Source organism: Crinia signifera, chromosome 4 (genome assembly GCF_055691185.1).
Source record: "Crinia signifera chromosome 4, ASM5569118v1, whole genome shotgun sequence".
In the NCBI taxonomy this organism is placed as follows: domain Eukaryota; kingdom Metazoa; phylum Chordata; class Amphibia; order Anura; family Myobatrachidae; genus Crinia; species Crinia signifera.
The window spans coordinates 71,671,060-71,698,824 of record NC_139220.1 but is presented as its reverse complement, the minus strand read 5'-3'; the positions used below and the strand labels follow the sequence as shown (position 1 = coordinate 71,698,824).

Here is a 27,765-nt window from a genome sequence, read left to right as displayed (position 1 = left end):
TACAGAAATAAAAGCAAAGAAACTGCTTTTCAGGAGGGGTCCATATACAGAATGGATGCACATCAGTTTACTCCATATTGTGCATGATCAGAATTAATGTATAATGCTTTCCTCCTGAGGAGCAAGATGTCCTTTTGACATGTATGTTATACACACACACACACACACACACACACACACTATGTAGCAAGATAGGACGGCACTTGTAGTTTGCAATACGTAGAGGTTCCCAAGCCTCTATAAGTTCAACGTTTACATTTTAATGCAAATTATCACCTATGCAAATTTCAATGCATATAAATTGTTAGTTTGTCTATCTATGTATGGGATAAACTCGAGAGCTGTTAAACCAATTTTGATGGGGTTTTCACTGAAATGTTCTTTGAGATTCTGTGAAAAAACACTGACTTTAAATAATCTCAATATCACTACTAGGGGCAGCACGGATGGTGTAATGGTTAGCATTACTGCCTCACAGCAGTGAGGTCATGGGCTTGATTCCCACCATGGTCCTAACTGTACAGAGTTGGTGTATTCTCTCCTCCGGGTACTTTAGTTTCTTCCCACAATCCAAAAATAGACTGGTAGGTTAATTGGCTCCCAACAAAATTTACCCTATAATATGTGTGTGTGTGTGTGTGTGTGTGTGTACACATGTGGTAGGGAATATAGATTGTATAGATTGTAAGCTCCACTGTGGCAGGAACTGATATGAATGTTCAAATAAAGGGATTTTTGTAAGAACTTACCGTTCGAATCCCTTTCTCTGATATGGTCCTGGTGACACAGCTTCACATTGGGATGTAGGAGGGTCCGTAGGAGCCAGGCACCTATCCTAAAGCTTTTGGAGGGTAGGCTCCTCCCTTCTGCATCCCAGACTCCTCAGTTCAATCTTTCAAAGCCACTGGAATACATTAAGTCAGTACAAATGCCTGCACATATTATATGCACAATTTTAAAATATCTTTTAACCATATATAACATGAAACATCATGAACCTGGCATACTTACTGAGCGTAAGGGAGGGATCGCTGTGTCACCAGGACCATATCAGAGAAAGGGATTTAAACGGTAAGTTCTTAGAAAAATCCCTTTTTCTCTTTCAATGGTCCTGGTGACACAGCTCAACATTGGGACGTTCCAGAGCCGGTCTTTTGGGTGGGTACGCTCAGGTCTGCAGCTCTCATCACTGCTCGCCCGAATGATGCGTCCTCCGACGCGAACTCATGGAACCTATAGAATTTGGCAAAGGTATGAACAGATGACCAAGTGGCAGCCCTGCAAACCTGCTCAGCTGTTGCCCCATGTCGAACCGCCCAAGAGGTGGCGACCGACCTGGTGGTATGCGCATTAATCCTGGCCGGCACAAGCCTACCAACTTTAGTATATGCAAAAGCAATTACAGAACGCAACCACCTAGCAATGGTCTGCTTAGAAGCAGGCCAACCAATTTTGTGTACATCATACAAAACTAGCAAAGTATCAGACTTCCTGACACTCTTTACTCTGTCCACATAAATGCGCAAGGCGCGCACAACATCCAAATTCCTCAATTTGTCCCTTTTTCTTGAACCCTCTGGGGGTTGAAACACAGGCAGAACTATCTCCTGATTTAGATGAAAAGCAGAGACTACTTTTGGTAAAAATTGGGGTACTGTCCGAAGGACAGCCCTATCATCATGAAATATAAGGAAGGGAGACTTGCAGGACAATGCTCCCAACTCCGATACTTTTTTTGCTGACGTCACCGCCAACAAAACACCAGTTTCCATGTAAGGAATTTAAGGCCAGCCGACCTTAACGGCTCAAAAGGCACCTTTTGAAGGCACTCCAGAACCAGAGATAAATCCCATGGCGCTACTGGTTGCTTGTAGGGAGGTTTCAATCGAGAAACCCCCTGTAGGAAGGTCTGTACTTCCGGTAACAATGCTATCCTTTTTTGGAAATAAATTGACAAGGCCGATATCTGCACTTTCAGTGACTGAAGGCTTAACCCAGAGGAAAAGTCATCCTGCAAAAACTCAAGCAATTTAGCCAATCTAAAACGCGATGTGTGTGACTTCTGCCTTTCACACCATCGAATATAGGTCTTCCAGACCCTATAATAATTTGCAGAAGACACTGACTTTCTAGCTTTAATCATGGTGTTAACCACAGCCTCTGAGAACCCTTTGTTCTTCAAGATGGCGGTTTCAACAGCCAAGCCGTCAAATTTAACCGAGCTGAATCCAGATGGTTGAACGGTCCTTGGTTTAGAAGGTCTGACCTCAGAGGTAGCCGCCCCGAGTCCACAGACAATCTCTGAAGCCTCGAGTACCAGGACCTCCTTGGCCAATCTGGGGCCACTAAAATCACCAGGATTGCCTGGACCTGTACCTTTTTCAAAACTCTTGCCAGCATTGGAACTGGCGGAAAGACATAGATTCGTAGATTCCCCTCCCAGGGGATGGTCATAGCATCCACTGCTTCTGCCAGTGGATCCCTTGTCCTGGCATAGAACCTGAGCACCTGATGGTTGAACCTTGATGCCATCAGGTCCACATCCGGAGTTCCCCATTTCAGTGTAATCTGAAGAAATACTTGTGGGTTCAGGCTCCATTCTCCTTCCAGCAGCTCCTCCCTGCTCAGGAAGTCGGCCTCTATATTCTCCACCCCTGGTATGAATATCGCTGATAACGCTGGAACATTCTGTTCCGCCCACAAGAAGATCCGGGACACCTCCCACATAGCCAGCTTGCTGCGTGTGCCTCCCTGGTGATTCAGATACGCCACAGCCGTGGCGTTGTCGGTCTGAATCCTTAAAGGGAGCCCCTGTAATCTTTCTCCTGACAGAGAAATCACCTTCCACACAGCTCTCAGTTCCAGGATATTGATCGGCAAGGCAGACTCCTCCGAGGTCCATAAGCCCTGCAGACGCAGGTCCAAGACTACTGCCGCCCAGCCCCTGAGACTGGCGTCGGTAGTGACTACCAGCCAGCTCCAGGACTGCAGAGACCGACCCCACTGAAGGGAATCCACCTCCATCCACCATTTCAGGGAAGACCGATTTTCTGGAGACAACACTATGTGTTCCGACTTCCTGGTCTGAGTATTCCCCGACCAGGCTGTCAGAATGTTCCACTGGAACACTCGAGAGTGGAACCTGGCGAACTGTAACATCTCGAAAGACGCCACCATCTTCCCCAGCAGCTTGAGACACCTCCAAACTGATGTGCTCCGAGACCCGAGGATCTCCTGGACCAAGGCAGCCAGGTCCCTGGCCTTTGCCTCTGGTAGGAATACCCGATGTAGATGGGTATCCAGAACAACTCCCAGGAACTGGAGTCTCTGTGACGGCACCAACTGAGACTTTTGTAAATTTAAAAGCCAACCGTGAGCCTGCAAAAACCCAATGGCTTCTGCCAAGTGACTCTTTAGCTTTTCTGCTGACTCCGCTTTGAACAGCAGGTCGTCCAAATATGGAATCACAGTGATTCCCCTCAGCCGAAGCACCGCCACCATTACTGACATTATCTTGGTGAATACCCTTGGCGCTGTAGCCAGACTAAAGGGCAACGCCTGGAATTGCAAATGCAGGTCTCCTATCGCAAACCTCAATAGAGCCTGATGTTCTGGATGGATAGGAACATGAAGGTATGCGTCCTGGACATCCATGGGCGCCAAAAATTCTCCCTGGTCTTAGCAGCACTGACCGTAGAGACTCCATTTTGAAATGGTCTACCCACAAATGGATATTCAATGACTTTAAATTGAGAATCGGTCTGAAAGACCCGTCTGGTTTGGGCACCAGAAACAGAGTGGAATAAAAGCCTTTTTTCCACTCCGCTCTGGGGACCGGGATCACCACACCCTTCTCTAAAAGAGAGTGAGCCGCTCCCAAGAGAGCTGTACGGAGCCGAGCCTCCTTTGGTAGTGATGTGGGAATAAATCTTCTCGGAGGAAGACCTTTGAAGGGAATTCTGTAACCCTGGGATATAATGTCTAATACCCAGGAATCCTGGTCTAACAATGCCCATGCGTCCCTGAACTGTGACAGACGCCCCCCCACCTTGACCACCGCCGGGCAAATCCCCTGGTAGTCATGCGGGGGGGTTGTCCTCTCCTTTGGTGTTTGGTTTCTTATGAAAGGAACCAAATTTAGACTTTGGGGCCTTGCCCCTGGAGGACTGAAACTTTCCCCTAAAGGATTGTCCTCGAAAGGACGCACCTCCTCTAGGGGAGGGCCGAAAGGACGGCCTAAAGGCAGAAAACCTTGATGTCTGCTTGGCTGCAGGGGCCGGCAGGAAGGTACTTTTACCACCTGTGGCCTGCTTAATAATTTCTTCTAGTTCTGAACCAAACAACAGTTTTCCTTTAAAAGCCAATGCCTCTAAGGCCTTCTTAGACTCGTTATCCGCCTCCCAAGCTTTAAGCCAGAGCACTCTCCTGGCATTGACGGACACTGTAGAAACTCTGGCAGCCATTTTGAGAGCTTCCTCCTCAGTCTCAAGCACATACTCTGCAGCTGCTTTAAGCCTCTCCGTAGTAACAACACACAAGGATCAGCATGTAAAATAGTGCACATGTCATTGGCCCACACAATCATGGCCTTAGAGACCCAGGCTGAAGCAATCAAAGGGCGGAGTGTGTAGCCCACCCCTTCAAAAATTGCCTTGAGGTTACCCTCCAGCTTTTTATCTACAGGGTCCTTAAAGGCTGCTCTCCCCTGCACTGGTAGCACAGTGGCTTTTGACAAGCATGCCACAGAAGCATCTACCACTGGAACTTTTTTCCCAGAGATCAGCATGCGCCTCAGGCATGGGGTACAGGTTTAAAAATCTTTTAGGCATCTGAAGCCTTTTATCAGGGGTTTTCCAGGCCCCTTCCAATAAATCTTGTAAACCCTCGTCTGCGGGAAGGTGTCTCTTAAAAACACCCTTTGCAGGAGATTTATTCTTGTGGCCAAAAAGTAGAATTCAATTAGGCTACAAATGACAGATTAGGGGGAATTCAACTGGGCCCAACACAATTGTGCCCAATTTTTAGTTCTAAAAACCCTGCGTTTGCGTGAAGAAAAAAAATACATTGGGACAGATGTATTAAGTCTTAACAAGACATAAATGCAAGGGTGATAAGGAGAGATAAACGTCCAGCCAATCACCTGCTAACTGCCATGTTACAGGCTGTGTTTGACAAAAGTCAGTAAGGAGCTGATTGGCTGGATGTTTATCTCTCCTTGTAACCCTTGGATTTATCTCTTGTTAAAGCTTAATACATCTGCCCCAAAATACCTATCAGGTGGTCTCCCCTCCATTTTCTACTGGGGAGGGGTCTTTTGGAAGGTACAGGGGCTGCTGGGAGATGTTGTTCCAGCTGCTGCCTCCAGGAGGTGGGGTGGTCTCATAAATTAATACACATTTACAAACACTTTACATTCAGTGCTGTAGTAGACCTGGATCAAGATGCTGGAGGAGAAAAGCATCACTGCATACAGAGACATGCAGGCGATGGCCAAACGGTATAAGTTCCCTCAGCGCAGTGCACCACATGACAGTGATCGGCACCCCTTGCCACCCACCCACCCCCTTAAAGCACACTGTGTTGCTATTGCCATTTGAAGTTGAGCACTTATATTTTCCCATTAGAGTGTATGTTTTGAAATGGCAATAAACAAAGCACATCTCTTTAATAAGGCCAGTACTGTAAATCAGATCATACGATGTTATCAGATGACAGTATTACAGACTAAATGAATTGGTAATCAATAAGCAAATAAAAATTATGGTACTTATATGTTAGTTGGGCGCCCACTATAGTAAGTACGCTCATACCCCCACTATCCATGTTGGCATGGTGTTGATTTTAGTACCAAAATTATATTTGACTACAAAAAAATAATAAGACAGAAGAGTGAACAAAAAAAAAAAAAAAAAGATTTTTTTTTTGATCATTGAACAAAATTAATATCACATGGCAATGAGTAGGTACTGCTAGTCTCCTCTATAGGATTGGTGCCCCATGCTGTGATTTCTACATGTCTCTCCATTACCTCCCACACATCTTCTGCTATGGTCTCACTCATCTCCAACCCCCTGTGCCTGACCGCCTTTCCTCTTGCATCAGTTACCCACTTGTTTTTTAACCCTCCGCCTCCCACCTACATATTTTGTTCTCATTTTGCAATAGGTTTGCTGTAAAGAATACATTATTTTTATTATGTAGCCCCATTTATCTTTGTTCATACTGTTCTTATGATAGTTTGATTGTTGATGTTAATATTACATAATTCATGTACTTCAATACTTTTTTCAATAAAAACAGATAAATGAAAAAAATATATATTTAGTGAACAAGTGTAAAACATGTATTTCATTTATTGTCTAGACTAGAAACATATCTAAGTTGGTACATCTGGCACAACTGTAAATTGGTAACAATGTTCAAGAAATAAAATAGGGGTATGGATCATTAGGTCTACAGCAGTTAGGTCGGCATGCATTGGGTCGACAGCATTAGGTCGACATGCAGAAAGGTCGACATGGGTCTAGGTTGGTATGGGTGTAAGTCGACATATTAGGTAGACACACGCATTAGGTTGACATGGGCAAGGTTGACATGGGGTTTTTCACAGTTTTTTTACTTGAATGTTGACACAGTCGACATAGACACTGAAACGCAGCACCACTTCCCTTCACATAGCTGACTGCGCTCGCCATGCTTTGGGCACGGTGCCTCACTATGCTCAGCACACTATTTTATTGTCCCACCCCGCTCTAGTAGATGCTAGGGCATGAAATACCACCTGTCGTCACATGTCGGCTCAAAAAACCCATGTCGACCTTTTGACTGTTGACCTTGCCCATGTCAACCTAATGATTGTGTTGACCTACATCCATGTCGACCTAATGGTGTTGACCCAATGCTTGTTAACCTTACAAACGTATCCCTAAAATAGTGAGGGACTGATGAATACAAGTGAGTAGTGAAATGGTACAGATAGCTGCATTTATGGGTATCCTAATATATGCTGTGGGAAGCATTAGCCAAATGATTCATGATGACGGTTTTATACTGCCACACACGTACAATACATGAGGAGTAAGATGTAAGCCCATTACCTGTCTGAGAGCTGTCCGGAAATAAAGGAGCCCAGGAGGACACCGGCAAAAAACAAAGACGTTGTTAGGGGCCCCTTCCAGTCATCGTCACAGACTATATTCCACTGTAATACAAAAGGCCATCTTTACTATAATACACAGCATCCAGGAAATTACAGCAGTAGGTAAAGATATAGAAAAGCTTTTATTCTGCAGGTTAAGGGTCAGATGTAAACATTTGGTATCCCAAATTGCACACTGAGTGAAACATAACTACATTTTGTAGTTATGTTTCACTCAGTGTGCAATTGGGATACCAAATGTTTTTTCCTAGCCAGAATTACCCCTCCCTTTTGTCACCTGAGTGACACACCTCTGATTGAGCAGCTTACCAACAAAAGTGTTGTGTAAGGGCCAGATGTACTAAGCTGCAAAAAGTGATAAAATGGAGAATGATAAACCACCAGCCAATCAGCTCCTACCTGCCATGTCACAGGCTGGGTTCGAAAAATGAAAGTTAAGAGCTGATTGGCTGGTTTTTTATCACTCTCCATTTTATCACTTTTCAAGGCTTAGTACATCTCACCCTAAATCATTTAGGTACGGTACGGGCAGCATTCGAAGATGCATTCCTGCATCGCACCTAGGGCCCGATTCAGATCAGCAGGCCATCCAAACATCAATAAACTGGACGTTTACTTCCCATTAAATGATTTCTCCTACTGTACCCAGTGCTCGCAGCTGCTGCGTAACCCAGATTTCACTTGGTCTATGTGATTTTGGGGTGGATGCCTGCGTTTGCTGGGACATGCCCATGAAATACCGGGGGTCCAACCTGGAACACCCCTTGCCTGTCAGTCATCAAGAATACGACCTGTGCACGGTCCATATACTAGGGGACCACACGGACAGCCGCCGAGTGAAATCTGGGTTACGCAGCAGCTGTGAGCAATGGGTACAGTAGGAGAAATCATTTGATGGTAAGTAACCATCAAATGAGTTCTCCTCTGTGCAGCTGCATGTGAACGGATATGTACAAGTCGGGCCTGCATGCTAGGCTGCGAAAAAAACCACATATGAATTAGGCCCCTAGACTGCCACACCCCCCCCCCCCCCCACACACACACACACCCCATTGATATACACATAAAAAAAAAAGTTCCTGTAAATTCAGGAGAAGCGTCGTTGTGGCCAATCACAAGCTCTCCCACATCACCAGCATGGTAAGCTGCAATTTAATCAACCCCTAATCCATCTACTAGATGAAAGGCCTTCTTTTTCCGTTGGTGTGTCATTCCATACCAAATTATCACAAAAAAGTAACTTTTTCAACCAGACCATCTCAGATTTTCATGAAATTTGGTAGGATGGTAGATGACAAAGTTACTTTAACATGTAAAATTGTATCCCTTAGTCATACACATGTTCATGCAACAGGATTGCAAACATGACAAAACAAATTACATTTATGCTTTGCAAGGTCAACTTAAAATAATCAATTTGCGTCCAATTGTGGTAGAATTTACATGGCCTTAAAGCTTAGGGACCAAATTTTTCATAAAATAATTGTTTTAGGTTTAAACAATTTAAGGTCTCATGTGCAGAGATACTCTAGGGTCTCAGACCTGGAAGACTAGAGATAGCGCCGAATTGCAAATGGTCAGCTCTTCAAGAGCTGTCCTTTGTGTTTATTATCGCATTTGTTAGTGCGTATGCATTTATTATGGATGCAGTAGCCGCGGATGTTAGAGCATCCCTCCCTTAATCGGTTTTGCTGGGTTAGTAATTAACACACCTGCTTCCCCAAAACATGACAATTTAGGTGCACTTGAGGCTTTGAGAAAACACTAGAGCACTAACATGACACTTCGGGGCCCACATTGAGCGGACATGGTATGTGATAAATTTAAAAAGCAGGTTAATCCACCAAAACCACAGCTCCCAAAGTAAGACGAAAAGTTGGAATTGTAGCTATATTGGCTGCCATAGTGAACAAAATTACCTTTTCTTAGGTGAGTATATGGGGTTGGGGGAAAAAAACAGTGAGCACGTACAGCAAGTAATTTAAGTGTTTCCTATGCCCCCATTTACACATTGAATAGTATTTAGTATTTTACTAATATATTCACATCCTTTATTATCTTAAGATTGTCAAGCCCACCTACTTTAACAAAGAGCAAGCTACTGAAGATCAAGCTTTCATGAAAGACTATTCCTGATTTGCTGCCAATCAATAAAATAGGCGGGCTTGACAAGCTTAACTAAATTGCATCGGAAAATGCCCCAAGAAGTGGTCCGTTGCACTGCTACAGCGTATTTTTGTTTGTACTCTGTGGATTATGGAGTAGGTAAGAACGTCAAGAAAAATAAGAAGTGTAATTTTTCCCACTACAGTACACAAGATTTGGGGGGTCAATATCTAGGATAATTTGGGCATAACGCTTATTAATATTAATTATGGAAGCAAATACTAATAGTAAATATTAAAGTGACAAATGCATTAATAAAAAATTATAACACAAATGAGATATAGATTAGATAGAGAGAGACAGAGACAGAGAGAGAGAATTACATAAAGTTAGCACAATCATAAATACATATAAAAATAAGGGCACAGTAAAATGATTAATTAATACAATATGTTATTAATCCTGATGTACGCTACCACTATCAGGATATAGCCAGTCAATGCTACTCAGCACTGGCTTGTGCAATGCTGCGCAGCATTTTGGGATTAATCGCTTGTAATTCAGAGATTTAAACCCATTCTCCATTGTAAGCGTTTTGTGTTTTTTTAAGCCTCCAGATGAGGCAGTTTGGCGGATAACGTGTCAGCAAGTTTGAACTAACTGAGGACTACCAACTATACAAGTCACAAAAGTACTTGTATTTTCTTTCAGCAAATAATTGACTGTATAAATTATTAACTGAACCACTAGTTACAACAAGACTCATTATGATGATATACTTAATGTAAAAACCCTGAGTATCAATGAGTGCAAAAGTAAGGAACCGAGAAACAGCAAAATAAGTGTTTAATTATGTTGTCCCTGAGAGTAAATCAATAATGGTTTTACAAATGACATTCAGTTCTACTTTTTTCTAGTGTGAAATATTTAATCCAAAAACCTTTTTTTCCCTGAACCTTAAATCAGAGATTAATAGCTCCTCATTTAAAAAAATATTATACAGGGTTTTTTACTAAACTGATTTTATAAAATCGCCATATGCTTGCTTTTAAAACTGTGTCTCTGGGAGCCCTCCTTCTCCCCCACAAATTTTGGGGCAGGCAGGGAGGCTTACATCTCCCTGCCTGCCGCAATCCCCACAGGGGTTAAAATTTGCCATCAGGGGCAGCGAGCCCCTGTGGCATTGAATAGGGTGACAGGGAAGGCTGGCAGCGAATGATGCAGCCCTCCGGAACCCTGCGAATGTGCAGCAAATCCTAAACAGGATCCGCTGCACATCATGAAAAAACACATTGAATACTCCCTTTTGAAGGGGGGAATCCAATTAGGTGCACCTAAAAAAAATCCACCCGAAAACACACAGGTTCAATGAAACCTTTTGTTTTTCACTGTCCGCAGGCATATTTTGCGTGTCTGCTTCTAGGGATTTGTTTTTCCCTGCCTGAAGTAGTTTACAGGGTAAACTGGATAGCCCCAACAAAGCAATCACCCTTAGAGTGTGTACACACGGTTCGATGTTCTGTGCGATCCGATGTACGATTCGATGTTTTGTCCGATTTTTACTTTTCCCTTTTTTTTTTTTTTTTTCCTCTACTCCTTAAGATATGCCTTCAGCTATGCTTAAGATTTTGACTTTTTACCATACAATTTGCTATGCGATTTCCTATTTGATTTACTATGCGATTTCCTTTGTGCCTTAAGATTTGCTTAAGATTTTGACTAAGCGATTTTGACTTATAGGTGCGTACACACGTACAGATTTTCTGTCTGATCTATCAGGTGGGAACAAAAACCTGGAAATGTATGGGAGCAACTGACAATCAAAAAATTGTTCCCAAACACTTGAAAACAGACAGTGATCAGTCAGACAAATTGTTTAATCGTTCTGATATAACAAATTTATCAAAGCATATATATTTTTTCTGTTTTCCTGCATTTGGGTGGAAATTTTTGATTGTCAGTTGCTCCCATACATTTCCAGGTTTTTGTTCCCACCAGATAGATCAGACAGAAAATCTGTACGTGTGTACGCACCTTAACAACAGGATGACTGACAGGGCCCTGGAAATCGTATAGCACATCGCATCTTAAGCATATCGCAAGGCACATACGATGCATGCGATATGCTTGCGATTTGTGCTAGAGTGTGCTGCCCACTCTATCTCCCCTCCGATCTCTCCTTAAACGGGAGCGCGCATCGGGCTAGGAAGCCCTTACAATGCATACAATCAGTATGCGATATGGCTTCCGATGTTGGCGATATCGTCAACATCGGAAGCCATATCGAACCGTATGTACACACTATTAGTCTTTGAATACCGTCCTAAGGGGGTCATTCACACCTGTTTCGCAAGACGATCGATTATCAAACTAAGTATGCGTACAGATCGTAGCACTAATGTGTGAGGTCAGACAGACATAAATCAGCAAGTACTTTTTCTGCATCCCCCTCGCAACTTGACTGAAAGGGATTCAGCATTTGGAGGTGGTAACTGTCAGGAAAACCGCAGGCGTGCTCAGGCATTTTAATGGATGTGTGACATCAGCTCTGGCCTTGATCAGTCTGTCTCTGTCAGGGTTACGCATAAACCAGTAGATGGTGTGTGAGTTGCAAATGGATTTGCAGCTAATTGCTTATCTGCAATATATTTGCTAGTCATTTGCAGACTTCCGCAGGACAGTTTTTCAATCTGGTGGGGTGTCCACTATCTGATCGCAGACCTCTGCAAATTTGCACAGCAGCAATCAGGTCTGAATAATGCCCTAAATCCTGATGAAAAAACACTGAAAATAGCCATGAAAGTAGTGAATACAAAGAGAAAAAAGTTATACATAAACTTGGTATCTGGATGGCTGACAGACAATATCTAGGTCAACAGTCAATTGGATGACACACACCAGTTCAAGTCTGACAGACAACAGGTCATGGAAAAGGTGGACACATGAATAGGTTGATCGTGAGGGTTTTTTTTTTCTACCATCCACATGTGGCGGGAAATAATGAAGTCCGAGTTCAGTGGTTGTCATTTACAAAGCATGGGGATATGGTGCACTAATTTGGGGTTATTTGTGCTTAGAGGTAGACACCAACACAAAAAAAACCATGAAAAACTCATGTTGACATTTTCCATATTGGCCTTTCGCTTTTGACCTAATGACTGTAAACTATATACTACACTACATAACTTTGTAGACTTCTATTTTGTTGAGATGCTTTTCTATGTAGTGCCTACTTACAGCCAGAAGAGGTCAGTGAAGCTATAGGAGTCTTCTGCTGAGGAGACTCAAATGTTGCCTTATAACAGGGGTGGCCAATAATAGCTGCTGTATAACTAAAGTCCCAGCATGCCCTGCTCATTGTCCACCCCTGTCTTACCAGCTGGGATACAGGGGTAAACGCGCCACTATAACAGTTCCTGCTGCGCCTCATAAGCAGGAGGGCAGACCAACAAGATGTATCAACATCTTGCCGGCCAAAGCGAGGAGCGCTACCCCCCCCCCCCCCCTCTGGCGAGACAGCGCATCAGTTAATACTGATGCGTCGCCCCCCCCCCCCCCCCCCCCCCCGGCTGACTGCGCATGTGCGGGATCTCGCTACTCTCACGAGATCCCCAGCACAGCTCAGAGCCAGCAGCAGGGACAGCGCTGTCCCTGCTGTGGGCATAAGGCTTCGCCGCCTGCTGCTGTCGAAGTCAATAGCTGCAGGCGGCGGAACGGTCAATGATGCTGACCGTTCATAAATTAGGCAGGAGGCAGGCGCGCAGCATGAAATATCGTAGCTGCGCTATGCCTCCTGCCTTACACCGCCGCCGTTAAAGTACCTGGACAGCGGGTTTAATAGATGTAGTGAAGCGCTATCCTCTGCTTTAGCGCAGGCGGATAGTGCAAATGCCCCACAGCGCCGGATAATAAATCTACCCCACCGTGTGCCATCATTGTACTGGAGCAAAAATGACATTGTCCTTACTCAGGAAAACAAACAGTGATGATGGAGCTGGATTCAGATTTCAAGCTTTATAAATCTTAATAGACATATGTATTTTCCCAGAAGAAATGGTCTCATCAGAACGCAGTATTCATAAAATATATATAAAAAAATAATAATTCTGGGTAATCCGTCATATACAGATGAAAAATTTTAGAGGGGAAACCAATCGAGATGGGCATACCCTACTCACATAAGGGTCGGTGATCACGTGCACATAAAGGTTTCTTTGACCAGTCTCATAGTATTTAGGAAAGAAAAAAGTACCAATACTGTAGGTCAGGATCCCTTGCTGATATGAGAGCATACTGTAATCACATGGCGTATAGCGGATGAACTCTTAACAGGTTATCTTTGGGCTCCTCTAGAGGGGTACTTGTCAAGCCCACCTCAGTGAAGGGGTTCCTGTCCAGTGTGGAGCGAGTCATCCAAAGTGTGTTTAGCAAGTCTGGATTCACCTGCTAAACACGCACCAGCCGACCCACACCACATAGGGACAGCTGCCCCTGCACGGCCAAGCCTCAGGACAGTAAGCAGATGGGCCTATTGGTATTTGAAAACCGGATCCAGATCCATCACTGTTTGTTTTCTGAATTTACTTTGTAGTAGAAATTTGGTGAATGGCGATAGCCAAGTGCTGCCCGATGTTGATACATCGGGCAGCTTCGCATCCCCCATAGAAAGCTATGGGGGATGCGGCCGGCGGCTCTGCAGGGGGGATCGCAGCAGGGATCAGAGATTCCTGCTGCGGTCCCCTGTGATACATTAGGGGGATAGTTAATATTTGCGGTTAACCCCCGAAAATGTGTGTTTTCGGGGATTTAGCCGCAAATATTGCTTGATAAATGGGCCCTATAATGTTGGGTGTTAATCTTAAGCAAAGTTTTTGGGGCTTTTATAATAAAAACAAAGACTATCTCTATAAATGGTAGAATAATTATAGGGGTAAACCAGAAAGGAAGCACTATTTATGTAAAAATACCAATAGCTAAAACACGGATAAGTGCAATTTTCTGTATTTTTTTGTAAATGCAATACAGTAACATAAAATAAGATGCGCTCATACAGCTCTGTTTAAAAAACAAACAAGAAATAAAAGCAATATAATATAATATATAATGGCCTTAGTGTGAAAATTACTATGGTCATGACGATGCCAAATGCCTGTGAACATCAGTAAACAGCTATTGCAGGACAAAAACAATTAAGTGAGAGGTATATGCCTACACCAGGGAAAAGGAACCTTCGACCCTACAGCCATTATTAAACTACATGTGCCAGCATGCCCAGCTAAAGTTTTAGCATGGCCAAATAGCAAAACTGTAGCAGGGCATGCTGGGATGGTCCAGAAGTTCCCCATCCCTGGGCTACATGAATGTGCTCCCCACATAGCACAAACTAAACTAAACATTTATTGTCAATTTATTAATAGTTATTTTCAGTGGCGGTATCTCACCCGAGGCTGCACCCAAACCAAAACTAGCAGCGAGGAGCCAGGTAAAATGATATCTGAATGATATGTCGACATCAAACCTCCTTACACTTTTGTATTAGGTGCATTTATGGTGGTCACAGATGTTCAGCATAATCTCGTCCCATGCGCAGTCACAGGTAACCAATTAAAGGGCCAGATTCTCTAAGCTTCAAAAGTGATAAAATGGAGAGTGATAAACAGCCAGCCAATTAGCTCCTACCTGCCATGGCCCAGACTGTGTTTGAAAAATGTCAGGCACGAGCTCATTGGCTGGCTGTTTATCTCTCCATTTTATCACTTTTGAAGCTTAGAGAATCTGGCCCAAAGTCATAATTAAATATCCTAACTATTATTTGGAGATTATATACAATGTATCAAAAAGCTGATTTACAATATAAGAAAATAGAAAAGTGGTGACTGGAACAATTCTTGAGTGTAACGTAATGTGAATTTGGCACATTAAATACACATCTTTATAACATAATGTTGAAAACAAAAAATGCAGATATGAAATGTAATAATAATGGCTTAAAGCAGGGGTGGGGAACCTCAGGCCCTGGGGCCGTATGCGGCCCCCGTAGCTGATGTGAGTGGCCCTCCCACTCTTTGCCAGGAGTCAAGTACAGGGGAATTCTCGCAAGAAGTTGGTAGTTCTTGCGAGATTCCTCTTAATTAACAGCAGCCAGAGACTGTCAGTCCTATTCAGTGGCAGCCGCCAGAGCGTGAAACGGCTGCAGCAGGACAATTTGTAAGAGAAATTTTTATATATGGCCCCCGAAGGATTTTTTCCCATACAGACGGCCCTTGGCACAAAAAAGGTTCCTCAACCCTGGCTTAAAGGCATCACTGAGGGAGCCTTTAAACACCCCAGGCCTTCACTAGTCAACCTTTTAACTTATGCCCCTTTCAGACCGCACATATTAACCGTTATACAGGTTGAGTATCCCGTATCCGTGCATCTCTTATCCGAATTATTCCAAAAACCGTGGTTTTTGGAATCATTCGAATCTTTTTTTTTTTTTAACCCCCCTAACCCTCTTTTCATACTTACCAAGTCCCAGGGCGTCCACAGCAGGCCTCCAGCATCTTCTCCAGGGTCTCCAGCGGTCCCAGGAATGCATTGCGTGAGTGTGCGCGCGCCGGTGACGTCACCGGTGCGCGCGCACACTCGCGCAATGCAATCCTGGGTCCGCTGGAGACCCGGAGAAGATGCCGGAGGTCTGCTGTGGACGCCCGGGGACTGAGTGGACGCCGAGGGACCACCGGACACCATCAGGGGACAGGTAAGTATGGCTAAAACAATTTATTCCAAAAAACGGAAAATTCCCCTATCCGGAATGCTCGTGGTCCCGAGCATTTCGGATAGGGGATACTCAACCTGTATTGCCGTTTTTTTACAGTTTCAAAACAGTAATGTGTGCGGTCTGAAAGGTGCTGAGTGATTTTACCGTTTCCCAAAAAACGTGTTTTTTTGGGAAACTGTAAATATGGAGGGTCCTACCCGTTTCAGACCTGTTTATTTGGTGTTGGGTCTGAAACAGTATTCTACCCCCCCCCCCCCCCCCCAGCGCAGGGAAGGGAATGGTCGCGCTTGGGGCAGGGGGTCCTTGCAAGTGTCCACCGGGGCACTGTGTCCTGCCCTGCCCGGGGTGAGAGCAGGGGCTGCTGCTACTGCTGGCGGCGCAGTCCTGCACCGAGGAGGTGAGTGGGGACGGGCGGCTCTGGCTGGGGTGCGGGTGGCTGTCTGCCCTGTCTCACCGGTTCAGGAGCGGGGCAGCAGCGGAGTGCAGGCAGCGGGAGCATGATGTGGATGTCCCGCTGCCTCCTCGCCCTCTGTGTGGGTGGGAGAGACGGCGCTGAGATAGTCCGACACAGGCAGCAGCAGCGCAGGGTGTGCTGATGATGAGAGGGACGGAGAGCAGCCAGCGGTGCAGCTGATGGAGAGCGGGCAGGGGGGCGCATGGTGAGGTGATGCCCCCCCATCACCTCACCATGCGCCCCCCTGCCCGCTCAACATCAGCTGCACCGCTGGCTGCTCTCCGTCCCTCTCATCATCAGCACACCCTGCGCTGCTGCTGCTGCCTGGGTCGATCTGTCTCTCTGAGCATTGGAAGGGGGGGGGGGGGGCTTTACCACTTTTCACTGTTGCTTTCACACCGCAAACCTGCTTTAGAACAGGTATTTACATGCGGTGTGAAAGGGGTTAAACTTGTTCTGACCCGTTTAAAAAAACGTTTTAAATACCCGGTCTGAGCAGGTTTTGCGGTGTGAAAGCAGCATTATTCAGCTGCATGTCTTACAGTGAACTACCGATTGTTATTGAATAAGAGCCAGAGGGCCAGATGCACTAAGCTTCAAAAGTGATAAATTGGAGAGCGATAAATAACCAGCCAATCAGCTGCTACCTGCCATGTCACAGACTGTGGGGAGTATTCAATGGGTTTTTTCTCCATGTGCAGCGAATCCGGTTTAGGATTCGCTGCACATTCACAGGGTTCCGGAGGGCTGCAGCATTTGCTGCCAGCCCTCCCTGTCACCCTATTAAATGCCGAAAAAAAACGGGGAATCGGGAGCATTGACTACTGTCCTGTGTTTGAAAAAATGTCAGGCAGGAGCTGATTGGTGGATTGTTTATAACTCTCCAATTTATCACTTTTAAAGCTTAGTGCATCTGGCCCAGAGAGTGCAGCATAGTAGGGTCACAGAGCAGATTAAAAACACATAAGACTGTCCAATAGAAACCTCTCCGTAGAATAGTGTTGTGCCGGTTCCAGCATTACACCAAACTTTAAAAACAGATAACAAATCTGCCCACCCAGAAGTCACACTAAATTTTAAGATTAGTTTCTAATAACACTTTTTATTTGATACTAAAATGTTATTACAGATTGCCGGGGTTTTTTTCTTTTAGTAAACTGTAGTTTACATTAAGAATGTGTGCGGCCCCTCCAAAGATTGGAGGGTGCACATGTGGCTCATAAAGGGCATCATATTAACCTTCACTGATCTTAGAGTTTCCCCGGCAGCTCCCCGGGAGGGTTCGCACATGATTAGGCACTTTATGTGCCAAGTTTTGCATATGATAAATCGCCATGCGATTTATCATATGCAACTCCCGGGGAGCTGCAATGGGAGATACGGGCAGGGGGAGAGCCGGGCAGAATCAGCGGGTGAGGGACACTGGGGAACCGGACATGGTAAGCTGTGAAATAGGCAGCGGGTTGGGGGGGGGGGGGCTGGAGAGCCGGGCAGTAGACATAACTCTGCAAGGAAAAAAAAAAAACAATACAAATGAATGGGCTGCCCATTCATTTGTATTGTTTTTTTTTTCCCTTGCAGAGTGAGTCCCTGATCCTCCTGCCCAGCTCCCTCGTCGGTTCACCGGTGTCCCTCCACGCGCTGCCTCTGTCTCCTGCCCACTGCCTATTTGACAGCTTACCATGCCTGGCTCCCCCCCTCCCCCCTGCAGCTCCCCAGCATCTGCCGCCGCTGAGTCTGCCCGGCTCAGCCGTCCTCCGCACGGATTTAGGAAATCTTATGTGCAGCCAGTCCAACTGCCCGACTCCGATTCGATGCGCACGGGACTGCGCATCGGATCGGAGGGGGATGTGAAAACATGCAACTTGGGCCAATTTCATGGCCCGATTCATCCGTATCGGTTGAAATCATGCCCAAATCAGATCGTGTATGGGGGTCTTAAAACATAAAATGCTATAACCTAGCAATGCTTAGGTCTTAAATGAACATCTCCCAGTATCACCCTGGATCCTGTTCACATGGATTTTCAGAGTGTACTATAGCTAAATGGGTTTTGGCTGAACATCTGCCTCTGAGAACATAGTAGCACTCCTCAAATGTGACACCTGTAGTATGGCATCATTTCCCAAACAGTATAAACTCACTATACTGAATATATGATACCCATAAATAGCTACAAAATGCTTTGAGAAAATCTGTATGAACACTAAGGTACCAGCCTTAGCTCTCATGCAACAAAAGATTGAAAACGGTTTCTGCTCAGACATGTGCTACTGGACAAATAACATGCTATGTTGTAAGAAACTCACAAATAATTGTAAAGGGTGTGGAATTTTTGGAAGTGTCAGCACTTTGATTATTGGGGATGAGATCAAGGCTTTACATTGCCCCACAGCCACAGACTGTCAGAGAAATATAAAGCAACTAAAAAAAGATCAGAGGAACGAAAGGTTAGGGGAGGTAAGATTCCTACTGAAGTCATAGTATCTTCCTCAGATACTGTACTTTTCACATTCCCAGTATGACTGTTATTGTGCAGCCCTTTCCATACTAGCAAGATCATAGCAGTGCAGCTTAGTGTCATAACCTGCATACACTGGGGAAAGGTCTGACTTCTTCCATAGTAATGGTGTGTACACAGTGCGATTTTGCTGGCAATTCGATTCCGATTTGATTGGGATCGAATCGAATGTTATGCAAAATGCATTTGATTTGACTATACTACAGATCTGTACTATATAGTTTTGCCTGCACAGTTTATTCTACTGTTCGATTTACACTAAACAGGAGCGCACATCGAGATCGCATGGGCATCTAATGAGGCTGAAAACCATTCAATTTTGACTATATAGTCAAAATCGAACACAAAATCTCACCATGTGTAACAGCATTAGTCTCTGCGGAATCAGGAGAAAAAGTGTTTTTCTAAATCAAATACCACCAGGTTTAGGTTTAACACATGGACTAGCAAGGAAATGGCAGATACCAATGGTACCAAGACTACAGATGTAGCACCTCTCAGCCAGTCCAGGGAATCGCCAGCTAGCGATCGCTGGTGGAGAGGTGCTTCATCTGCGGGGATGCACGAGCGTCTCACACACACGTGCGTGCCCTTCACTCGGAGGCGAATGGCGGAATCCCTGCCCGTCTGCAGCGGGGGAGGGCTCCGTCAACACGGGGAGAGCGAGCATCTCGTGCCCCTCCTGGTGGCTGGCGATTCTAACGAGAGCTACTCCATCTGCATGTATATTCTTTTTTCAATCCTGGGTGACTTTCTTCAGGTAACAGCTTCATGAAAAGGAGGGAGGCTGATAACAAGTGATCTGATAGAGGCGCAGGGTGTAGAACGGTTTTGTGAAGCACTGCACAAAAATAAGGGGATGTCACGCCAACAAAAGATACAGGTAGGAAGATACTGTAGGTGACTGCGCTAAAGGTGAATAAACAATTCGATGATTTGTACAAGATGCTAGTACCAATACTACATTTATTTCTACAATAAAATGAATAAATAAAAAACTGTAAATGTTTCCTAGCATGGTGCCCATCGCATCACAGACCATAAGGCATACGATGGTATGCGATGCGATGTTACGCGATGGCAGCCGATATTATACAATTTTAAATTGTATACCATCGCAATGGTATACGATTTAAAATTGTATAAGCACCCTAATGGGTGTTTTCAATGTTAAATGTGCCCCCTATAAGATAATTAATGGTATAAGCACTGTAATGGGTGCTTACTTTGTTAAAAGCACCCCCAACGCCACCCCCACTATCAACGCCAACCCGAAGCGTGGAGAGCGTACGCGTCCTCCGACCTTTTCATACCCCCACTATCCACGTTGGCGTGGAGTTGATTTTATATATAGTGTGGCAAGCGCAGCGAGCGCAGGGGGCCCCGCGAGGGGACGCGTATTACTTTACATGTATTACGCGTCCGCTTGCCACGCTTCGGGCTCGGTGGCTCGCCACACTATATAAAATCAACTCCACGCCGACGTGGATAGTGGGGATATGAAAAGGTCGGAGGACGCGTACCGCTGCACTCGCCACGCTTCGGGTTGGCGTTCATAGTGGGGGTGGCGTGGGGGTGCATTTAACATTCTAAGCACCCATTAGGGTGCTTATACAATTAAAAATCGTATAGGGGCTTATACAATTTAAAATCGCATTGCATGCCATATGCAATGCGATGCGATGAGATGTCATACAACTTTATATTGTTGCTAGGAAACAAGTACTGTACCTAAAAAACACAAATTAAGAACAAAATTAATACAAACAATATATGAATTGGTTAAAATTGATTAGTGCAACAATTTTGCTATTAAAAAGTGGTGACTAAGATCTCAAGTCCATACGGTACCGTATCTTAGGGAAAAAAAAGGAGGTCCAGTTGGGCTTACGTTGCCTGTATGAGCCGTTTCTATTTGGCCTCACTGGTTAAATCTGCTGCAGTACTGATTTAGTATTTGTCCTACACTGAGGCTGTATGAAGGATGCAGAACCTCCTTCTGATCTGTAGCTGGAAGATGGGAATGGGATCCTCTGGGAAAGATGGATTCCCAGGATAGAGGCAGCACGTGGGTCTTCAGAGACTGGTTCGGTTGCTCAAATGGAAAAGCGGGTAAGGCAGAGTGAGAAGAGATCAGTCTCCTCAAGGAGGCCATCCAACGCGTTTTGCTCCTCTGGGGAGCTTTCTCAAGGTGTAACTGGTGCTGGTGGGTTTATATACCCTTATCAATCCAGCTAGTGGGAGGGTACTAGGTAATCAATCAATTAACTAATTAGTAAGAGAGACATTCCAAGACAATTGGAAAGAGGTGGACACCTGGACCTTTTTGGTAACTTCCACCGTAGTATTTAAAGCAGGATAGAGATCTTGCACCCCAGGTGTATCGCTGGTGATTTATAGAAGGAATAAAAAAAGGTACTTGTTTCCTAGCACGGCACCCATCGCATGGCATCGTGGTGTGCGGTGCAATGCTTGTACAATTAAATATCGCATAGCATCGCATGCCAGCAAATGGGATGCGATGCAATGCGATTTTTAATTGTACAAGCACCCATGCCATGAGATGTGATGGGTGCTTACAATGAGATGTAACCACCAGTATCCACGCCATCCCGAAGTGTGGCGAGCACAGCAGTACGCGTCCTCTGACCTTTTCATACCCCCACTATCCACGTCAGAGTAGATAGTGTGGCGAGCGCAGGGAGCCCAAAGTGTGGCGAGCCCCGCGGAATACTAGCCCGAAGCGCGGTGAGTGCAGCGAGCCCCGCGAGGGGACGCGGAATACATGTAAAGTAATCCATGTCCGCTCGCCATGCTTCGGGCTCGTTTTCCGCTTCAGCTCGCCATGCTTTGCGCTCGCCACACTATCTAAAATCAACTCCACGCCGACGTGGATAGTGGGGGTATGATAAGGTCGGAGGATGCATACCGCCGCTGCTCGCCACGCTTCGGGATGGAGTGGATACTGGGGGTTACATCTCATTGTAAGCACCCATCACATCTCAGGGCATGAGTGCTTGTACAATTAAAAATCAAATTGCATCGCATCGCATGCCGCAATATTCCAGGGGATGCGATGTGATGAGATTTTAAGGAGCCCATACGATGGAAATCGTGGGTGCCGTTCTAGTAAACAAGTACCGGAATAAAAAACAAAAACATTAGCTCCAGCTTAAAAAAAAAAACCTTTTGAGTCAAACTAAAGACTGTACACGATGCGATTTTTGCTAGTGGACTGGCAATTTTGTCTGGTGGTGACTATGATAGTCTGTGATCTAATCAAAATTGCATTGCCAGCACAGTTTATTTTGCTAGGTGATTCTGACTTAGAAGGTCCATGCATCACTATCGATCGTAGGGGTTGATCTATCAATCCTATGTGATTTTGATGGGATACTGTCATTAGGTCTACAATAACACAGGTCGACATGACATCATGTCGACAGTATTTATTTATTTATTTATTTACAGGTTCTTATATAGCGCAGCAGATTCCGTTGCGCTTTACAATAGTAGAAACTAGCGTTAGGACGCCAGTCAAAAGGTCGACATGGGGGTTTTCACTGTTTTTTGAGCCGACATGTGTCGACAGGTGGTATTTCATGCCCTACCATCCACTAGGGCGTGGTGGGAAAATAAAATAGTGTGCCGAGCGTAGTGAGGCACCATGCCTGAAGCATTGCGAGCAAAGTGAGCGATGTGTTGCACTTCAAACGGTGTCCATGTTTGACATTCGGGTAAAAAAAAGTGTGAAAAACCCCATGTCGACCTAATGCTAGTGTCGACCTAGACCCATGTCGACCTAGACCCATGTCGACCTAGTTATGGTCGACTAAACGATTCCAACCCTTTTTGATGAAGATGAAAAATGAAAACTGAAGTCCTCAACTTCAAAATGTTGGAATGTGTAAGCATATACAGGACACAATATATTGTGTATTAAAATATGTATATAAAATGCTTTATAAATTGTGACTTTTATATAATTATTACAATGCGATAACCTAAAACAATATGTATGTGGCCAGAAATACCAGACTACTGAAATGCATATTTGCGGAACACTGCAGGGTAAGAACGTGTGGAAATGACAGCAACTGCCCATCAACTTCCCTTAATGAGACAATTATCCCGCCCTCAACCTTCAGATTTTTGTATGTAGCCCTCTATGTGGTTGGCAACACCATAAATTGGAAGCTACTGAGTAGGACATATGCATGTAATTACTCGCAGGACAAGCCAGATTGCATCTAATTGAATCCACCACTCCGTGTCTCAAGTAATTTTTAACATTTACATTACAGGGAATCACAAAAATCTTAAAATCATAGGAGCAGATTTATACCCCTTTTCCACTAGCCTAAATATCCCGGGTTTTTGCACAGGAGCGCGCAAAACCCAGGATTTTAGGTGGAAACGCTCCCTGTAGAAATAACCCAGGTCGTGAGACCCGGCATTTCTACCCAGGTAGCAACCAGTGTTGAACACATGTTTAACCTGGGTCACTGTGTAGTGTAAACTGGTAACCAGGGTCGATGCGACCTGGTCTCTACAGTGCAAAAGCCGATGCTGGGAGATGCTTTCATCTCCCAGGACCTCCCTGACCCCACCTCCCGATGGCGTCACCTACCCGGCATTATGCCGGGTGGTGACTCTAGTATGAATGGGTTTGCAAGCTGGGAGCCCAGATAATACATAAGTACCTAAATTAGCTGTATCATCATGTACCTCTGATGAAATTGTAATTTCAACTGTACACACACAATGGGGGAGATTCTCTAAACTAAAAATGTGTTTAAAAAACCCATTATCTGGGTTTTTACAGCATTTTGGGATGCTCTAAGCATCCCCCGCCGGGTTATCACGATGGGGGCATCGCCAGAAAAATCTGGCGAAGCCCCATAGATGCCTATGGGCTTCTACCGCGACCCACCGCCGCCCCGCACCAACCCCTGCTGCTCCACATCGACCCCACCTCACCTGTGTCCGAGCAGCACAGTGTTGTGCTGCCCGTACCTGTGACCTCCTCCTCTCTGCACTATGATCCTCTTCCGGGTGCAGGGAGGAGGAGAGCCCGGCACAGCAGGGTCGTGTAAGGGAGGGAGGGGGGACCCGCCAGGACTCGATGGGACCCGCTGTCTCACCGCAAAGGACATCTATTAACTCAAGAGCTGTCCTTTGCCATAATTATCGCATATGTTAGAGCATATGCGATAATTATGTAGGCGATGGGGGGCGATAAGGGGGCACGGATGTTAGAGCATCCCCCCAATGTCATTTTATGGAGGATTTTTAGTTAAACAAGTAGATTCGGATTGGTGGCCCATAAAAACATAGCATCTTTAAAAGAACTCCCATTTTAGTAAATAAATCCATATATGCGCACTTCTGCAGGTCATAAACCACACCCTCTGTGGTCCATACATGCAGCCTAATAGGAGGATATCATCAATGGCAGCATACTCCAGGCCGCTGACAATCTCCTTTGGAAAGCATTCTTGCAAAATATCAAAACAGGCACTTCGCCTGACAGCCCCCTGCCCACTGCCATGAGCAGGACCCGGCTTGCAGCGAATATAAATGAGCGGGTTCCAGCTCATTACTTATGCTGCCAGCGCAGCTATCCCCAAAAGCGCTGGAGCGGGGACCTGCTCATTAATAATCACTGTGAGCCGGTCCCCGGCTATGAGATAACATCTGTATAAATGGTGAGTTTGTAGCCTATGGGACTGCCTTCAAAGAGATTTTGGAAGGAGGGGGGTCCAAAAAGGTAACTGTGCAGCATGTGTCTCATCATAGGAAATGAAAAGTGCTGCAATTAATGTCATTTTGCAATGGGAGGTGGAACCTTAATGACACAATTTCCACCATCACTGCCAACTTCACTAAAGGATGGGTAAGATTATTTACTTAATCCCGAGAGATCTCCTATAAATTCAGAAATCTTCAAGACATTCTGGTAGGTTAGGAGAGTAGTCTCCACACACATAGATCCAGTGGCGTAACTAGGGGGATGCAGCCCACACCTGGGTGTCACCCTTCAGTAGGGTGACCTCAAACAGAGCTGCACTAACACCCCACCACACATCCCCACTGGCAAATCACAACATACTGTAGAACATAAGGAGATCCGTAGAGGTGGTATTACCTGGAGTACTACGGGGGCATTACGTATATGGCACTGTGGCGGAGCACTACGTATATGGCACTGTGGCGGAGCACTATGTACACGGTACTACGGGCATTACGTATATGGCACAATGGCGGAGCACTACGTACATGGCACTATGGCGGAGCACTACGTACATGGCACTATGTACATGGCACTGTGAGGAGGGCACTACGTACATGGCACTGTAGTGGGGGCGCACAACATATATGGCACGGTGGGGGGGGGCACTGCGTATATGGCACTACAGGGGAGGGGCGCATTGCGTAAATGACCCTACGGAGGGCATTATGTGTAAGCACCACTGAAATACCATTGCAGATGGACACAAAAATTATAGTTACACCATACAATATAGAATCGAATCAACTTTATTGGCCATGTATGCTTGCGCACAATAGGATTTTTTTGTGGATTACAGTGCAGCATCAACCAGGGATGGAAGGGGGGGGGGGGGGGGGGGGAGACATTACATGCGGGGAACACGTGCCCGCCGAGCTGCACAGCGCCTAGGCAGCCATCAGCGGCGCCACTGGTCATTGCAACAGCCAGGTAGGTAACAAATATGCAGAGACAGTACAGTTACAGGTTGCTATGCAGTGTACAAAACGGGAGACACAGGGTTACATATGGCTGAGTGTCACAGTTCCTAGGCAGCCAAATTGCAGCGCCATCTTGGTCATGCTGGAGCTGCAGCTGGAAGACAGCATGCAGGGAGAAAAAAAAGGGGGGTAGTCAGTAAGAGGCTGTGAGGCCAGGGGGCTATGAATTGGAGCATGGGCCCTCCCTTTACACCGATGCTGCCTTGGTGCAGAAGCCATAGCTCCTCTAGTGGCTGTCCACTGATGACCAGGTGTTTTGGAGTTGATGTATCAAGCAGTGAAAAGCATGGAGAAGTTGCCTATAGCAGCCAGCCTCTAGAATGAACTTGATAAATGCTAAATCAAACTTTATTTGTTGCTATGGGTAACCTCCACTCTTCATGGCTTGATACATCAACCCCTTGGTCTCTCAATGGTAATGGTAATGCTGCAAATCCATTTCACGGATTTTTCACATAAAATAAGTTACTTTGGTACATTTAAGAGTAATGTAATATATACATTTGCACAACTTTTTCTAGTTTTTTATTTTATTTTAATTGAATTTTTGGTACTTATGTAGTATCTGGGCACCTGATTTTTTGATTGTATGCCTTAACTTAAGGCATACAATCAGATGCGATGCGATGATCGCATCGCATGCAACCAAATCGCATGCGATGTGATTCGATGGACCCGATTTTCCATAGGATTCATTGTAAAAATGGTCTTGTTCATTTCCCTACTATCCAAGTGGGCATGGAGTTGGATATAAACCTGTGGCGAGCAAAGCGAGCCCGAAGCGTGGCGAGCCCCACGAGGGGACGCAGATTATTTAAAACGTATTCCATGTCACCAAAATAATCCGCGTCCGCTCGCCACGCTTCGGGCTCGGCCAAGTGTGGCGAGCGGACGCAGATTATTTTGGTGACATGGAATACATTTTAAATAATCTGCGTCCGCTCGCCACGCTTCGGGCTCGGTGGCTCGCTTTGCTCGCCACAGGTTTATATCCAACTCCATGCCCACTTGAATAGAAGGGAAATGAACAGGACCATTTTTACATTGAATCCTATGGAAAATCGGGTCGATCGCATCGCATGCGATTTGGTCGGATGCGATGCGATTGTTCCGATTTCAAAATCGGGCGCCCACATACTACATAAGTACCGAATTTTTAATGTAGGACAGTGCAAAAGTGGAAATGTGCAATACTTCCTAACTGATTGGTAACATTACATTTACATACTTACTAAAGGAAGTGTTTTCTTTTAGTCAGTACTTGTTACAATTTTTTGTGAATAACTCCCAACTGTCACATAGAGGACAATGGGCCTAATTCAGTGTTGTACGATATTGCACAATACAACATGATTGTTGTGGTTGTGCAAGATTGTTCTTCATAGTCACACCAGAGGCCAATCACATTATATTGGCCGTCAGCCTGGCATCCCAGCCCGCTTGTGCAACTTGGTGCACTAAACGGGCACTAGAGGGCGCGGTGCCACATGTGTAGGTTACAACTAGAGGGTATGTTGAATGGTACAATATTATGTTATTGAGAAACTTAGGAAAAATAAAATGACAAAGCAGACTAAACAAACAGGAGTCTTCATGAAAACTACAGCCAGTCCTATATCCAGGGCATCATCTCCCTTACCCATGCCCTCAACAGCTCCAGATAACTCTAATGATGACATTTTAAATAAATGTCTTTCTTCTTCTTGGTTTTTATCATTTTATGTGGATTGTAATGTATTTTTATGTTCTGAATACATGTAAAGCCCCGTACACGTATACACATACACTATAAGATCTACCAGTCCTCCACTCCCCCCTCATCCACTTGGGTGTGGTATAATTACCCGACAGTCTGGATTCCGACAGTCATTAGTCAGACGTCGGAATCTCGACTGCACAGCATGGGGAGCACAATGAAGCCCCTTGCGGGGTCGCTGTGCTCGCCACGCTGCGGTTTATTCTCCCTCTATGGGGGTCGTGGACCCCCACGA

At 45.3% G+C, this 27,765-nt stretch overlaps 1 protein-coding gene across 1 annotated transcript in view; it reads right to left on the bottom strand.

Moving 5' to 3' along the window:
• LOC146074096 (solute carrier family 22 member 4-like) overlaps positions 1-27,765 on the bottom strand; it is a 99,021-nt gene that overhangs the window by 59,081 nt on the left and 12,175 nt on the right. The window contains exon 2 of the mRNA XM_083181838.1: positions 7,098-7,201. Within this exon, the coding sequence (XP_083037964.1) occupies positions 7,098-7,201 (104 nt within the window). The remainder of the gene's footprint in view (positions 1-7,097; positions 7,202-27,765) is intronic.